General features: G+C 33.6%; 2 protein-coding genes across 4 annotated transcripts; both read right to left on the bottom strand.

Annotated features, from left to right (window-relative positions):
- Positions 1-6,208: 6,208 nt before the first annotated feature.
- Positions 6,209-6,907, bottom strand: LOC129294578 (AT-hook motif nuclear-localized protein 28-like). Its single transcript, XM_054932998.1, has one exon. It carries the CDS (start codon positions 6,905-6,907, stop codon positions 6,209-6,211), a length of 699 nt encoding a protein of 232 aa, XP_054788973.1.
- A 3,663-nt stretch (positions 6,908-10,570) lies between these two features.
- Positions 10,571-17,830, bottom strand: LOC129294526 (AP-4 complex subunit mu-like). Of its 3 annotated transcripts, XM_054932951.1 has the most exons (14): positions 17,677-17,830; positions 16,791-16,885; positions 16,102-16,305; positions 15,710-15,826; positions 15,489-15,617; positions 14,322-14,448; positions 13,823-13,926; positions 13,614-13,718; positions 13,132-13,226; positions 12,343-12,430; positions 12,150-12,210; positions 11,979-12,052; positions 11,124-11,242; positions 10,571-10,913 (listed from the first exon to the last, which is right to left on the bottom strand). In XM_054932951.1, the coding sequence occupies exons 1-13, from the start codon at positions 17,732-17,734 to the stop codon at positions 11,144-11,146; spliced, it is 1,356 nt and encodes a 451-aa protein (XP_054788926.1). In that variant the 5' UTR covers positions 17,735-17,830; the 3' UTR covers positions 10,571-10,913; positions 11,124-11,143. The 3 variants fall into 3 exon arrangements, 2 of the variants coding, with proteins under 2 accessions (XP_054788926.1, XP_054788925.1); XM_054932950.1 differs by having other exon boundaries at positions 10,571-11,242; XR_008589402.1 differs by lacking the exon at positions 10,571-10,913 and having other exon boundaries at positions 11,175-11,242; positions 12,302-12,430.

The raw sequence follows: 17,830 nt of genomic DNA on the forward strand, positions 1-17,830 counted from the left end.
ATCAATAAAATAATTTATAAATAAAATTAAATGAATATCAAACTAAAGTGGCCAAAAAAATAAAAGGGAAATTTGCGGAGAAACTCCTTTTAACTACAGGCATCAACTCTCCTGCTTGCTACCCTGGCCTCTGGTGTGCCCGGTCATCCAGCATTTCTTGGCACTATTAAAGTTCAAGGCTTTAACATAAAAAGATGTTTATTTAATGCTGATTTTAGTCATTTGTTCACTTAATAGTTAATAATTTCTTAAGTCTCAATTATTTTGTATTCCTTTCCTGTCTTAATTATAGAGTAAAATTAATTAATTTTACGATTTTCAAGGAGAGATGGTTGATACATTAAACTGATAAAAAAATGTGTGGTTTTCTAATTTTGTCTTTTACTGTAATTAATGACTTTATTATTATAAAATACTCCCTTTAGTCCTATCTATAATGTAGAGAGAAAATATTTTTTTAATTTTATTTATAAGCCATTTCATTAAATTTTTATCATAAATTTCTTTTTTTACCTTCTATTAAATGTTGGAGAGAGAAAATATGTTATTGAAATATATTTATTTAAAAATGAGTAAGGCTAGAAAGGAAAATTAATTAGGGAGAATTTCTAACAAAGACTAGGATGTGACATAATTATTAGTGAATTTTAAAAAATTTTAAAATTTTAATTTAATCTAAGGTATAAAGGTAAAAAATTGTAAAAAGATCAAAGTACTCTGCATTTTTCATGAAGAATTAATAATTGTTAGTTGTCTTGTTTCACTTGTTAATTTATTAGTATGAATTATAAATTAAATGAGTTGACATGTCAATAATTATATAAGATTTAACATCAATTGTTCAATCATAAGCAGCAACATCAGTTATTAAATTGCTAACTTTATTTGTTAATTTACTGATATTAGTTATAAATTACTAACAAGTCTTGTAATTTATTAATATCAGTTGTAAATTACTGACAGGTCTTATAATTTATAATTGATGTTAGTAAATTAACAAACAAAATTAGTAAATTAATAACTAATGTTATTGCTTGTCTGACAAATAGATGTAATTTACAAGTGATATTGATAAATTAATAAGTAAATTAAAAAAATTAACAACTATTAATTTCACATAATGAGTAAAGGGTATTTTGATCTTTTCATAATTAAAATTATTTTTAATTTTATCCTCTATACTAAACTAAAATTGCAAAAAATTTTAAATTTCATTAATAATTATGTCACATTCTTGATATTTATTTGAAATTCTCCCAATTAACAATCCCGTCTCTATGCTGTATACTTGACCTTATAATTAGTAGTGGAATAAGTACATTTCAACTGCAATTATCCTTGAAAGCTGTTGGAGATGCTTTTTTCAACTCATGATAGAGGATAGCAGAGTTAGCCAATGAATCTACATTATTTGCCTCCTGGGAACGATAAGGGGAGGAGGGGATGCCTAGCAGGCTAGCATGGCATTAACACTTCAATAGTGTAGAGATTGAGATACCACGCATAATTCGAGACCATGGATGGAGCCACAATGGAACCCACTAGAATCATCATCATTTTTCAATAGTTTGTTCTCTCCCATGCCCAACTCTAAACCTATCCCGTTTTTTTTTTTGCTCATTTTGGTGCTCATGATAAATAATGTTGATCAGAATTTTTTTTATTTTTTATTTTATTTTATAAAATAATAATTACAAATTTTAATAAAAATTATAAACATTATAATTTTAATAAATATATTCTATCATCAATATGAACAATGAAGATTTGATGTGGATGATTTAAATTAATAATAAATATTTTTATAATTTTTATAAATTGATTATATAGATATAATGTGGATAGTTTAGATTTAAAATTTTTAGAATTATAATTTTTTTTAATTTTTTTAAAGTGTCAATCTAAAGATTATATTTATTTTGTTTTTTAATGTTATATTTACTAAAGTAAAAAGTTATAAAAATTTTAAAAAAATAATATTAAATTAAAACTGTCCAAAATATATCTAAATAGTGAATTTATAAAAATTATTAAAAAAATTATTATTAAATTGGACCATGCAAAGCATTGTCCAAATTGATAATAAGATAAATTTATTAGAATTTTCTAATTTTTTATGATCTTTTTGGAAAGAAAAAATATTTATAATAAATATTCATTATAATTTTTTATAATAAATATAAAATAAAATAATAAAATAATTTTAAAACTTGGAGCAAATATAGATAGTCCAAATGCTCATCAAGTGATGAAACACAACTCTAAACCCAATAAACCAGATCCAACAATCCACAACTCCTTGTATTTACAATATCTTTTTTTCCCCTAATGGATACAAGATGGCTAGTCATAAGCTAGAAGGATAAAACAACATAAATGAAAAGAAAACTAGATAGCTTCATTAGGATAGTTCCCTACAGTCATAGCATAGAGCATTAACAGTACACTCTTCAGGAGGCTCTTGTAAGAACCGCATAGCCCTAGGGGAGTACTACACCAATTTAACTAAAGCATCAGCGCACATATTTGCTTCACGCGAGACGCAGGATATTGTGATGCTCAGATGTTTACAGATGGCATTCTGTACTTCTGAGATCTCCTCAAGGAAAGGATGGTCCATAGGTACTCCTCGGTAGATAAAATTTATAGGCTCTAATCAATCAGAAACAATCCATGCTTTGCTAGGTGCAACATTCTTGCAAACACCACCTCCAATAGCTTTAACTTCTGCCACTGTAACAGGTAAATTCCTCATGTTATACGTGAATCCTTGTAGCCAATCACCTTTGGAGTTTCTAGCTAGTCCCTCACACGCTGCATTATTTTGCATACTCCTTGAAGTATCCACATGTATCCAGGTTTCAATTTGCAGCGGGATAACCCAATTCTGAACAAAAGTAGCATCGTAGTGACTATTGATATTATCTAGATCACGTTCCTCCGTCAATGTCCTTCTGCAAGCTCGGATGATATTGTCTATGTTGTATCTAGTGCCTTCGAAAATTTCCTTCCACCTCATTGTCCATAACAGCTAGCATAGATCCCAAACACTTTGATCCATGGCCAGTTCTTGAAAAGATTCCCTCCAATTTGATGTGAGGAGTTCCATTTGATCCACACCTGTAAGTTACAAGAGAAGAAAATGTTATGAAAAGCAAAGTTAATATGTCTCTCCCAAAGTCGTTTGGCTCTCACACAGTTTCTCAAAATGTGTATAACACTCTTTTTACTCTCACACTCAAATGGACAATTTACATTTTGTGTTAGCCCTCACCTCGGTCTTAGGAGGTTACTAGGCAGTCTCTCAAGCAGGACCTTCCAGAGGAAAACTTTTAATTTTTCCAGTAAAGGCCATTTCCATAAACATTTCCACACTTGACTAATAGCTTCTAATGCTCTACCTTCGAGGAATTGGTAAGTAGACCGGACAGATAATCTACCATCACTAGCTGTTCTCCAGCAAAAACGATCATTCGGGCCATTGAGGTCAAGCTTAACAATTATGATTTTCTCTCCAATGTCATTAGAAAAATAATTTTCAGCTATTATCAATTTCATTGTCCATATGGATGAATGAAGTTATATAATAACGATCGACCTCCGTAGAATTTCATCTGAAAATTTTTTTTTTGTCTACATCAATGAAAAATGATTAACTTATGTTTAAATGTCAGCTAAATGATCAATATTTAAGGGATTTGATGAGTTGATCACTTTTGCATCAATTTTGATAATGTTATGAATATTTTTATCATTTTTCTCATTTGAGGCTATTGGATGTTTTTGGCTAATGACTTCATAAGTATTTTTGCCCTTTTTTAGTCTATATCAAAAAAGATTGAATGTAATAAGCACACTTAACGTTTAACACTAAATATTAACCACATTAGGGTAAAGTTAATGATTTAGTTACTTTTACACCAACTTTAATAATGTTATAAATATTTTTATTTTAGACTATTAGATGCCCTTAATCGACTACTTGATAGGTATTTTTACCTTTTTTATCTTTTTTGAATTGGGAGGTGTAATTAATAATTATAAACATATACATTCTATTATGTGCGCGAGATAGGATGGAAGTGTTATGTAATTTGTATATTCTATCAACGCATACATTGTCATTCATGCAATTACACAAGCAAAGTTCTATTTTATTAAATATTGGCAAAAACTAGGACAGACAATTATGGGATGCACACACATATTCTTCGGAAGATGGTGGCAGGTTTTATCAAGTTGCGGAGATAGACACCCACTTCATCTCTGTACCCTGATGCCACATTGCCACTTATTGTTCAGTGATCTCTTTGTCAATTTCACTGCTCGTTTACCACCCCCATCGTCCTTTTATTCGCATTTAATTACGGCTTCAATTCTCCTATTACGTATACTGTGTTTTAATGCACCCACCAGTAGAAAAGTGGGATCAACGCGTTAACATGAATTTACCTTCTTGTTTATATTATGAATGAATCGTTTGCCACCTTAATTATTTGCATTTATCTTCATGCATGCTTCAAGATCATTATGAGGTATATATATTGTTTAGTGTCACAAGATCATCACTCTCTTTCTAAAAAGCTCGTTTAGAGAGGTGTGCGGCGTACCTTTTTATATATGACTAGAACATTTTTGAAATCCTTCTAATATGAGTGTAACAACTCTTCCAACTAATATGTGACATCCACGTCACAAGTGACCTATTGATTAGGCAAATTTAGGTTTTACTCTAATACTACTTTGTCATGGAATCACTATTTTATTTTAAAAAAACTAATTTAGTGAGATATGCAGCACATTCATTTACATGGTCATTAAGACCCTCTTGAAATCTTTTTGATGTGGGACATGATATTAGGCACTTGATTATAACTTATAAGCATGGTCAGCACAGCCCCAAACAAGGGTTAAAGACATAACTAACATGGTTACATGAAGGCATGCATGCTTACACACTTGGGGGGTAATGGGGACTTTTTAGTGCCTATACAAAAAACCTAAAATTGGAAGGTTGAAACATTACATTTTGGGATATAACAATTTAATGCTAAAGGCCTCGCACTGGTCGTGCGTCTTGACACAAGGTAGACTTAATATGTTTTTAAAATTAAACATGATGTATAAATCTAACGTGAAAAAAAAATCCGAAAACTACCTACATTACTTATATTATTGCACGTCAAATTCACAAACGGGAAAACAAGTTCAATTCAAAGAGGGTAGAAATGTGTGCGTACCATTTATTGGTTGGGAAAACGACGCAAAATGATAATAGAAGAAAATTAATAATTTAAAATTAGATTAGTATAAATATGTATAAAAAATACATGATCACTATCTAATCATGTATCAAGCTTATTTATGTTATTTTTTCCCGGTGTCTTTTATCTCTTTAACCTTTATAAAACCTTTCCAAGCTTTGCAAGTTTCAGGGTTCGCCTATGTGAAATAAAGATGACAACAAAGACAGGCACAAATAGCAAGTGTTTAGGGCTATTATAGATTTATTCCTTATCTTATTTAATCGAATCCATGCAAGAAAAGAAAATGGGCGAAAGAAAGAAAACAAAGTACAGATAGGAGAGATATAAAGTAGGATGGAGGGACAAGCAAAGGTGGAATTCTCGACAGTTTTCCAAGAACTGATAGGATAAAGCTAAGCAACGCACCAAGAAGGCAAGCCACCTTCACCCTCTTTTTCCCTATTAAGAAAGCTATCGCCCCAACATGCATGACCTCATCCATTATTCGTAGCAGTGACAGAAGCATATATGCTCTTCCCATCACTGCTTAATCGCATTTCACAAAAACAAGGCCAAAAAAAAAAAAAAAAGTCTATACATGCTGAGTGCAGGTCGGTGAAACCAGACGATGGCCTCCCGTGTGATTTCTTGTTAATTGATCATACATGCATATATTAATTCCACAAAAGTAGAGATCGAAGGCATCCAAACCGAGGCTATACTGGAAAATTTCTATGTAATTAACCGCAATGCCTATTAAGTTAAACATCTTTGTGTGCTAGCTACTACTTCATCAAAAATTCATCGAGTTGCATACACTACTTGCTAAGAGCGTGTTCAAGAGTCAAACCATAGAGAGATAATGAGCTACAGTAGCAAAATTGAAAATCAACCAACCCAAAGAAAATAATACGTACAAAGTTTTTCTCAAGAAGGAAGAGACGTAAATATATTGAACCCAGTTAAAAATATTGAGGAGGCGTCGAGGGCGCAGGTTGTGGTGGCTTCATCACTGAAGTCCAAAGCCCATGAACGGCGGTTCGGCTATCATTATTCAGAGGTATGCCACCAGGCAGAGGAGACGGCACGTTCCCCCTTTCTCCTTCTCCGGCGCCCGTGTTTCGCACGCGCTCTTCATCTTCAGATGACAACTTATGATAGGATGGGCTGTTGAATGAAGTTGCTATCACGTAGACCGGGCCCACTGAGACCAAACCGCCGAATACCAGCCCTCCGATGACGTGGCCGTTAGGGGCGGCGAGGCTGACGGTGAGGGGTTTGGCGGCGTAACCCGAAGTGGGGCATTGGCGAGGGCCGAATGCGGCGGACATGGAGAGGATGGCGTGGTGGCCGGGACAAGCGATGTCAGGAGTGGAGGCGGCGGAGGAGAGGCAGAGGGAGGCGTTAACGACGGTGCCGGAAGCAGTGAGGACGCAGAGGCCGGTGTTCTGGCGGAAGCTGAACCGGGAAATAGCCTGGACGACGTCGTTGCCGTGAGGGACTTCGAGAACGTAAGGCGTCATCATCACGTCGTCGCCGGGTACGAGAGGACGAGAGGCCTTGGGCTTGTTTTTGGAGCCTTTAGGGCGGCCTTTCGGTTTCTTGGCCACCTCTACGGTGCCTCCGGGGCTGGTAACGAATGATGAATAGTCACCTTCCATCTCCACGCTGATATCTTCCTTTGAATCTCTCTGATAGTTTTCTTGGCGCTGACGGGACGCTGGGAAGATATTATTTTGCACGGTGCGGGGGGGGGGGGGGGGGGAGAGAGAGGGGGGATGGCAGCGCCGTGAGACTTGAATACTTAGCTAAACGTATTACGCCGCCTTTGAACTTCGGAAGTATGACTATTGTGAATTTATAGTAATTAATTGAGGATTGATTTGGGGTACGAAGATATGATTATGATTGAGATGAGGTAATGACTTTCCTTTTTAAAACCAGACTCTAGTTATTAATTAGCATCAAATATCAAATTTCATCTTCAGTTCATATAAATAATCTAGGCAGATTAGATCAAAACCGGCTGTGTTTTGGTACGGGAAAAAATTAATTTTTGATTGAACCGGAAGATAAAGCTAATGATTGAAATAAGATTTAATTTAGATATAAAATTTGTTATTTAAAAATTGAAGAGTATCCAGATTCTTGATTTTTCAGCAATTTTTTGATTCTTATATTTCTTTAATTTATCAATTTACACTATATGCAGCATTATATTTTTTGGATATATATTATCGAAAAAATATGATAGAATGTTCTATATTTTTATGAGTTCAAAGTAATTAAATTTAGATATTCTGGATTTCTGATAATAATTTTGCTAATAAAAGTTAGTTACTGTCAGCTGGTGTAATTAATGAGTTGAAGGATTATTAGGCCAGATTTGTCAAAGATCATCATCACAAAAGTTTCTGTACTTATTGCATAAATATATCTATCTAATTTTTAAACTTTCTGTTTAAGGGAATCTAAACTGCATTTAAATTAATTTTAAAAAAAAGTGTGATAGATATTAAAAAAAGCAAGACTTATTAATCCATCTTTTGAATAACGCTAATTTTTGTTGGAAGGGAAAAAAGAAAAGAAAAGAAAAGCAAACACTAAGCTCTAGAAAGTCAAGATAGATAGACTAATGTTCAAAATTCTGATTTCTTGTTATATATATATATATATATATATATTTGTATTTATGTATGTATGAATGATATTGTTGGGTTTAATACGAGTATTGTTAAACCATTCATCATTAATTTATTGTTTTTAACTTGGCCTCACTCCTTAATCTACAAGGTGGGAAACAAGTCTCAATAAGTCATCCAATTAAAAAAAAAAAAAAAGACCTTGTTCCATTTTTAATCACGCGCAACTAATTGTAAATATATATATATATATATATATATCAAGATTGTCAGAGAGCCGTTCTCCAATTTCGTGACAGGTGAAGATAAATGTGCGTGGGCTTTTCAATGAAGGCAAAAAAAAAAGAAAAATAAAAAGAAAACGAAGGCTATTGGAGTGCTGTTGAATGGCTTCGGTGGTCCAGAAAAAGAGGATTCAACTTTGATGGCACGACTAACCAATTTTCTGGCAAGAAAATTTGTTTTGGACGTGACTGTTTGGATATTTCTTGCCGTGTGCAGAGGAGAAGTGATGGCTAAATTGGTGTTGTCTGGGCATCCCCAAGCTAAGTCTGTCTAGTTTTATTTTGTTTCTCATATTGAAAATTTCTTGCTCATGGCATTGGTTTTGACGTTTTGTTTGTGGTTAGGTGGTTTGCTGTTGTGTTTTGAGGACTGTATTTTTGTAAAGAAAACAGCTACTTCCAGGCTTTCCATGATATAAGGTAAATATGAGGGGATTCGAGTCCAGGGCTGCTGCTGCTGCTGCTGCTCATCAGATCGAATAGTTTGATTTGTTCACATAAAAGTCAAAATAAAGGACGCTTAATTCCGCTTATTTAATTGATTCTTTTTCTTTTTGGCTCCCGATTTCAAATCAATCGAAAGTGTGCGAGCCACGTATCAACGCGGAGATGAATACTATTTCAACTCCCATCTCGTAAGCCTACATAGGTAAATATGCTCATATGCACCACTTCTTAGTAGTGGACACCAGTATTGGGGTCGAATTGGATTCAATTGAACTCAAATCCTGATCAACCTCCATTTGACTACTAATGTGTCACTCAAGGCCAATCAACAGATCTTTTCAGTGCACACGACTTCTTTCTGGTGCGTGAAAAATGGGATTAAGTGAATCGATAATCAAATCATCATCTCAAATCCACCCCCCCAACCCCCCCTTTTACTTTTATCGGTATTTATTCTTTTTTTATCAACCGTGTTGTTTTTGGGTGGATAGCTTTCCCTAGTCTTTTACGACTCAGAATAGATTAGACACCATATATGATGCTTTTATGTTTTCATTACAGCCGTGGGGCATGCATGTAATGATAAATTATTGCGAAATTCGTGAATATAAACCCCTATTTTTTTTCAATTAATAGAAGTACCTTCGGCCAAAAAAAAAAAAAAAAGAATGTAAACCCCTGTGGTAATGATGTGAGATGTGATCGGACACATGCAAATAGCTATGAAGTTTACAGTTACACTGTACAACTAATTCATATCCCTGGTAAAATTAAAAATAGATTTTAAGCTGAATAAACAAAATCATTAGCTGACATTTAAATTGATGGATTTAAATTTAAATTTAAATTTAAATTTTATATTTAAAATTTATATGTTTAAAATTTTTTATTTGGATGGTATAAAAATTTCAAAGGTAAAGGAAAAATGAATGGAGAAAGAAGAAATAAAAAATTAAAATTGACAAACCTATCTCTATTTTTTAATCAATAAGAAGCGAGGGTGAGAGATGAGATGATGGACTAAAGTAACAGAAATATTGATAATAAAAACGTTAAGAAAAACAGAGAGAGACAAAGAAAATTAAAGTAGTTGAAATTTTAAATCATTAGAATTTAAAGAGAAATTAAAATTACAGAGAACTAACAGTAACCCATGAATTTGGAGAAAAACATGAATTTGAATTTAGATTCACAAACTTTTATATATTTAAATGAAATATTTGATTTAAATTTAAAGTTAAATTCTCATATATCCTAAGGAGCCTTGGTAAATTTCTTGTTAAATAGCATTTCTTCTGAACGAAATCCTTACACTAAATGAACAAACTTGATGCTTTATGTGACATACCTGTTCGTAGTGTAGCCCAAACAATACCAAATGTAATCATTTCATTTCATTTCATCCAACATTATTCACATTGTTATTCTCGTTCTCACTGGATATATAACAACTGTGTTTTAGACATCAAGAGTTCTTCATATAAATGAATTATAATCTTGTAATCCATACAAAAGCTAAGCTTTGCTCCACTTTCTAGTGGAGAAAAATCACGAGCTAAACTTATTCCTTTCTTGCAATGACTTGCTCCTTTTAATGAACTCTACTCACAATAGCAAATTATTGGTTCACCATTATGAGTGCTCTCGTGTAAAATTAATAGTATACTCTCTCTTGTTCTATTATATAAATTACTTTTACTTTTAACAAGTTTACTGAAATTAAAAAAAATGTTAAATTTTATTAAATCTGCTTTGAAATTTAATAAGTTTACACTTTTATTCTTAACAAGGAAAAAAATAACTATTTTTATAATTTTTTTAGCATTTAATAAGGGTGAAAAAATAAAGATGAACATAAAAAATAGTGAAATGTCCTATAAATAAAATTAAAATTAATCTTCTCTCTCTATCTTGTAAATAAGATCAAAGGAGTATATGATGTTATAGTAGAGACGACCAAAATTATAAAGATGTATTAATAGTGTAGAGAATACAAATCAGCAGTCTAGGATAACATCAACAATAATCTACATTGAAAGTAGCAAGATGGTCTTAACCAAAGGCTGGCAAAATTCTAGGTCAACCTTGTTATATTGACACTAGCACCATCTTTTACTATTTTGATTAGGATCAGCATCGTATGCTTATCTCTAGAAGTCCTGCTAATTTTCCCGTTGTCTCATATCCAGCCAGGTTCCCTTTTCTTCAATATATAACTAGGACATACATCTTGTGCTATGACTGGAAAAAAAGTCTTGAATATAGGAGATCTCAGTGTGCATTGTTATCATAAACTGCATGAGCGAGTGATCAGTGACTGATTGGTAAGGAACAAAAGAGGACGAAGTTACGAAGTTCATAAAGAATCACTTTAGCTGGTACGTTCAATAATTAAGCATAAAACTTCTGTCAATGTTTGACCTAGAACTAGAATGTAATTTACAAATAAAGAATAAAAATAAAGGAAATGAAATAACAAACAAAAGGAAATATTAGAAACCGACCGGGTCGTTTAATTGCATCATCATACGCGAGCTACATAGGAATTTGCCTGTGTAACATATCTCACCCATCGATATGGTTCCTGGGTTCCATACTTCTTTGCTATTTGCAAGTATTTTACCTGCATTAAATAAAGGTATTAAGCACTCAATATCTTCAAATGAACTCAGAAATCAGCAGAACATTTGACGTCACAGCATCATAAAAATGAAATTTATGTAAGAGTTGGCTCCAGCAGGACTTTTATTGTTAAGGCAAAAGAGCATTAGCAGCATTCATAACTCCAGCAGAAAGAAGCCATTTTGAATGTTGTCCGTGTCTAATGTCTGTTGGAATGCATGCAGGTGTAAATTAGCATATGTACCACGTGTTTCATTCTATAATTGGTAGGTTATGACTAAGTTACACTCTCTCCCATAAATAAAGAGCTTTATGTAGGTTAAACTCATTGACTATATTTCCTCAAGGGTTTTCTTTTCTTCTCTCCCTATACTTTTTAGCGTCTACAACCTGATTGAGGAGCAGGTGTTGCTCAATATCTTGTAGAGCCATCAGGCCATGCTTTACATGGAATTCTCTTTTAGTGTTAGAAGGAAATTTATTCCATCTAGGGAAACTGGCCTGATTAAATGGGTTTCAAACATGGCAATTAGAAACTGAAGGGAAAAACAGAATAAGAAGTGCAAAAAGCCAAAGACAAATCAAAGGACAATTTTTCAGTAAATTAGATTTTAAGTTGATCATAGCATGAGCTAGATCAACTTGATCTGTAATTTATAGTGACCAAAGTATAATAGAGGAGAAGCTATGTACGGAAGAGTAAACTCACAATCAGCTAGTTAACGTAATATGTTTACCTGAAGACGTGATGCATTATACATTGGTATGGTAAATGTCATACTAACAGGTCCAGATTCTTTAGTTATATTCCCTATCGAGAAATAAATTTGCATTAATGAGGATCCATTGAATATTCAACCTAAGAAACAACGAACTATCTCTTCTGTGCCAAATATAACGATATATACCACGTGACTCCTGAGAGAATGTTAGCTTTGCACGTAAAGTATGCTCAGATCCACCAGTAATCTGTTTCAACTCACTTATCAGTAACCCCTTTCTCAAGCAGAGAAAAATGACCAGAAATACTTTATTAAAATCAGAGCAATAATGAGACAACCGATAACAAAAAAGAGAGGGAGAGTTGACAAGAAGCGTTGCCTTCTTTAAACCCCATTCTAGTCTCTTATTTGCTTCTTTAAAATCAGTTGTTTGACCAACAGCTCCAGATTCCAGCTCAAAACTAACTCTGAGACAATTTTAGATAACAACTAAGATCAGTGACAATAATAGCAGTAATTATGAACATATCCAAGGTCGTTGCCTCGTAATTTAACCATAGTCCAAAAAAAACAAACAGTATGATCTATCTTGCCATTATGGTTGCAGAATGCTCTCAATCTACTAAATGCTCATTCTTTCAAGTTTATCAAACATATGATGCAAAGTAATGTCAGAAATTCCTTCAATATTTATTTTTCATAACGATCCTGTGATTCAAGAGCTCTCTTGTTAAACAACTCACATTCAGCCTTCAGATCGCAAATGCCATGTATAACGGGAGCATGCAAATGATCACAAAAATTGATGATTAAAAAAAAAATATATCAATTACTACACATTTAAGTAACACTGAATATCCCTGCGGACACAGTGGATTGAGGAAAAAAGGTTAATGCATCTTTTAGTTAACAAAATATATGATTACTTCTCCATGAAGTTAGCTCAGGCGATCAAGGGTTCAAACCCACTTAACATTAAAATGCATGTATGAATGTATGTATTTCCATCTGAATTCATTTTCTATGGTGATCCCTTAATTAAGTTTATTTTGAACCTTTCAATAACTTATTAATCCAAATATTTATGCAATGTTTCTTGCTAATGACAACAACTGTTGAAGAAGTTTTGGTACATTTGTTCAAAAATATACAGAGGATAGTATCACACCTGGTGGTGTGCGTTGGCAGTGGCATCTGCACTTTTATAGTATTTGCCGTCACACCTGAGGCAAACTCAGCATATATCTTTAAAATAACCTCAGCCTGCAAATAACACTTCGGAAGTGTCAGTACGTTCTTTGCAAGAATGAGGATCTACAGATTTGAAATGGAATGGCTTAAATATGTAGCTTGTAGATTACTTTAGCAATAGAAAACTACAATCTCTTCACAGTTTAGTATACAGTTTCCCAATACATAGTATAATTTTCTTTTCCTTTACAACTTTGTATGTAACACAACTAAAGAACGTTACAGTGGAACGAAAAAGGGATAAAGAAGAAGATATAAAATCATGACAAAGCAATATCCCTTAACTACCATTGCATTGCTGTAGTGCATAATAAATCACAAGAAATACGAATGTGCAAAGGAGAGTCAACCAAAAGAAAAAGGTAAAATAAGATTGCAATGAGGAAACATAGGCATCACCTTATGGGTCCCTGCTTCCTCAATCAATGCATTGATACGAAAAGGAGACCTAAACTCCTGGGTCATACGGTAGTTCATGACAGGAAATTCACCATCTGGCGGTATCTAGTTTTCGGGTATAAGAAAATTATTAAGTTTAAAGGAAGCAAACCAGCAAAACATGTTTATATTTTGAAAACTATTCTTCAAGACAGCACTTCTGTACTAACCAGAGTCAGAGTTTTGTCCATATCAAAACTATCAAGACGAACAGATTCATGGAAATTACAGTCATCTAATACCACTGCCCCAGAACCAGTCGAACTATTATAACCTGCTCAGAAACAGTTTAAATTTACAAATCAAAGCAAGACATGAGTTGTTGCCGTTGAATTCATTGAAAACATCACAGGAGCTGCAACATGGCATGATATAAACAGATGAAGAAAATAGGATTCAACACAGTGCCTCCAAAACTTAGTGAAAGATAGAAGTTCTATGCAAAAGCTTCGATCAGAAATGTACAAAATCAATTATCATCAAATTCATAACTGAAGGAATATCAGTTGTTACTCAAAAACAATAAAACCAACGTACTGGTTCCTCATAACCTAAAATTAATAGTCCACAGAAGTAAAGAAAAAGGAAGAAACCAGATCGACTGCTCAATTCCATTACAGAGGCCCATCCAGGCAAAAGGGAAATGACAAAAAATAAGGAAATAGGTACCATAGGTTGGTCCCTGGCCTCCTCCAATTGTGAGGTCATCATTAAGAGCCAACCGAATTTCAGGATTTCCAGAAAGATAGCTCTTCATTTGTATGGTGCCATCAATCTCAGAGGTCAGTATATATCCCTGTTAAAATATATAAAAAATATTAATACAGTTTGTTAAAACAGGCAAGTGAAACTCGACAGTACAAAAGAGAAAAGTTAACTTGCATGCTGTGGTTCGTCACAAAATTTCATTATGTTATACTTCAACAACTTATCAACCAAGAACTAATCCAAGAGCTCTGTAGCTACTGGACATGGCTTTATGCACGTTTCAGCAGTAACAAAATAGAAAAACCAATAAATTAATAAGCAACGGAACTTATAGGACAACGAAAGAGCATGCATTAAAATTGGTTGAAATGCAAAAGCATTATAGAAGGACAAGAGTAAAATGCAGTTTATATGTTTCTACCAGGTTTTTTCAATAATTGTGGAAATGGGGTCCTAAAAATATACTCTCTCCGATCTATAAGGCATTTTCTAGAAACATGAGTTGATCCAAATTTTAGGGTATTGAATAGTTATTATAATTTTTCCAACTATACCCTTACTCATTTATTATTCCTTTTGAAAAAAATGATCAATTGGAATTTCAATTGTCATTATTAAGGTACTATTATAAAAGGTATTTAATGAGGTATAATTGAAAAGATGTACAACTTTTTAAAAAATTAAGATTTCAACTAATTTTTTTTCAACGTGAAGTAGTTACCAATGTCATATATTTGTGAATTGGAAGGAGTACTTGACAAGAGCATTTGAAATTAGAGAATATTAAATTATAGGATCTATGCCCGCCCCCTCTACAATAAGAAGGTAAACAGTCTATAAATATGAATTTTATATAGTTTGATAGCTCAAGTAAGTTTCAAGTACTAACTTAGGACAGGGATCTGATCTCTAAGATCCAGGCTCATAATTATTTTTTTCAACACGTTAACATCATGAAAATCATCAGCACAACTTCTGTACATTTCTGCATTTTTGCCAGACCTCGAAACTTCAACGAAGAAATATACAGATTAAATTTGAAACAGTCACGCATGACACATGAAAAAATATAAAAACATGAATTATAGTAAAATTCAGAGTTACAAATACAATTATACATTTACTTACACTGGAGCTAAAAGTGATGCTGATTTTCTCAATTATATCTACAAAAATTTCCTCCCTCCTTTTACCCCCAGGGTCTGTTGCCACAACAGATTTTGTGACAGCTGTACCTGGCATTCTTTTTGCCCCTTGCTGCATAGAACAAATTCAGGAATTTCACACATGCAAATAACAGTAAAAAATTAAGATACCTTCCAAGTGTCTGATACTATGAAATTTCATACTGCAAAAATTGTAGCAGGTCCAAGAGGTGATAGACGTGCAGCATCTACTACAATTGGTTCATTGAAAACATAGGATTTCAACACTTCAGTAGATGTTGTTTGCACATAACCAAAGTCCTGGCACAAAGAAAATCACCAAGATACTAAGCAACCGAGGTTTTTAGTAAATAATACAGATTGACAAGAAACCTTAGATCGAAATAGTAGAACAACATATCCAAATATAGAAAGAAAGATAAAATAAGAAATCAAATTGAAGATAAGCCTGTGGATTAGTTATAAAAATACAGAGGAAACTCAGGAGACATGCAAGATGAAGTTAAAAGTTAGACTACAAGAAAACCTCAATGGAAACGCTGAAAATGCCAAGTAGGATTAGAGAGGACGCTCACAATGACTTCATCAAGCAACTCGTACACAAGCACAAAGTTCTTCCGTAACGAGTCTTCACTTAGAACCCCAAGGTAATCCTTGATTACACGAGCAATCCTTTGTAAAAGCTCCAAGACAAAAGAAGGTGATATATTAATCCTTGTGGTTGCAACAAACAATAGTCCAGCGACCTTCACATGAAAGTAGTTTACTCCATCCACATTCTATCAATGGAAACACCCCAAAAAAAAAAACAAAAAGGAAAAGGAAAGGGACAAACAGAAAGAAATAAACATTAGTATAGAGAAGAGTTATAAACTTATAATCGACATAATTTGAATAAATTTTGACAAATTCCAAAATAAATCAGAGGACAAAATCAATACTAGTAGTGGTAAATGGATCTATAAGAAGCCAGGAAGTAATTTTAACGAATGGCCTCCTGACTCCTTTTTCTTTAAAAAAATATTTACAAGACATTCTAAAAGCTTCAAATTGATTCTTCTGTCATATTCTGTGATGAGCGGGAAATCTAAAGAGAGAATGCCCCGTTTAAATCAACCACCTTATCTGGTATGGAGAAAATTTGGTTCAGAGAAACCTAGATGATGCGAGCATTAGGTATGCCACAATTACTACTTGCTCTTCCATTTTTCCAAAAACTAGTATATATACATTACGCTACCTAATTTGGAAAGATAATACTTACAAAGACAGGAGGTGCTTCCTCTTGCCCATCATCTTTCCAAAATTTAACTTTGCGGAAAAATATCTCTGCACTTCCCTTTTGCACTTCACCACGGTCTGCAATCATATAAATTAGGTAGCAAATAGCAATAGGGTATGACAGAAATGGTTGCATACCATGTGGAAAGGGTCTAAGAAAATAATCAGAGAGAACTTTTATGCCAATTGTTTCACTTGCAAAAATGTTCTTAAAATCAACATATTCTCCCTTCACAAAAGCACTTACAGATTAGAAACAGCTATATCTTTTTATAATAAGCTGCAGCAAAACTTGACATCATGAAATTAAGATTTACGAACGAGAAAGTCATCCTAAGCTGCTTGATTCTCATAACAACGTGATAAAGTACGGTAAGGAGACTGCAAAAGAGATAAGGTAAAATGAGGAGCACCAACAAGAAGATTTAATTAATTAAGGTTAGTTTTAAGTATACCCCCTCGCAAGTTGCAAGCATCAGTACAATGGTGCCTAACATTTTATAAAATTATATAGAACATTTAATACTATAATGACATAAAACACCTAAACAATTATAAGAGAAGAATTTAGTATCCTTTGCTACGGTACATAGACTGCAGGAGCGTTGGCCTATGAAGATGTCAATAGTAAGAACTTGGCTACATAATGCGCAACTTATGGTTTCTTCGCTCGAAGTAATTAGCAAGAGATCACTATTGAAGTAAGATCTCGAAGCATAAACTCTCAGATTGAGTTAATAATGTAGTTCATCACAAATAGTGATGCAATTAGGAGAGAACATTGGATCAATCTGCATCATCAGATCCACTAACTGCAATAGAAAATTGAAGCGCAGAGGATTAGTGCGGATATGTGATAGAAAGCTTACAGTCCCGGAAGACGATGTTATCGCCACGCTTTGACAAGACGAAGAACTGCGAGATCATGATTCCGTCGTCCCGGGAGCCGGATGCACCTCTAGCTGCTTTGTCAATGGCTCTTTCTCTTTCCGCAGGAACGACCCCTCGTGTTTTACAGTTGGG

Source organism: Prosopis cineraria, unplaced genomic scaffold, assembly GCF_029017545.1.
Source record: "Prosopis cineraria cultivar Desert tree isolate PC_DT_omini unplaced genomic scaffold, ASM2901754v1 PC15, whole genome shotgun sequence".
Classification (NCBI taxonomy): domain Eukaryota; kingdom Viridiplantae; phylum Streptophyta; class Magnoliopsida; order Fabales; family Fabaceae; genus Prosopis; species Prosopis cineraria.

Coding starts and splice junctions, on each gene's coding strand:
- LOC129294578 (XM_054932998.1), bottom strand. CDS start 6,907: ATGGAAGGTGACTATTCATCATTCGTTACCAGCCCCGGAGGCACCGTA.
- LOC129294526 (XM_054932951.1), bottom strand. CDS start 17,734: ATGATCTCGCAGTTCTTCGTCTTGTCAAAGCGTGGCGATAACATCGTC. Junction 16,886..17,676: donor TAACATCGTCTTCCGGGACT/GTAAGCTTTCTA, acceptor ATATGATTGCAG/ACCGTGGTGAAGTGCAAAAG. Junction 12,053..12,149: donor ATTCTCTCAGGAGTCACGTG/GTATATATCGTT, acceptor ATTTCTCGATAG/GGAATATAACTAAAGAATCT.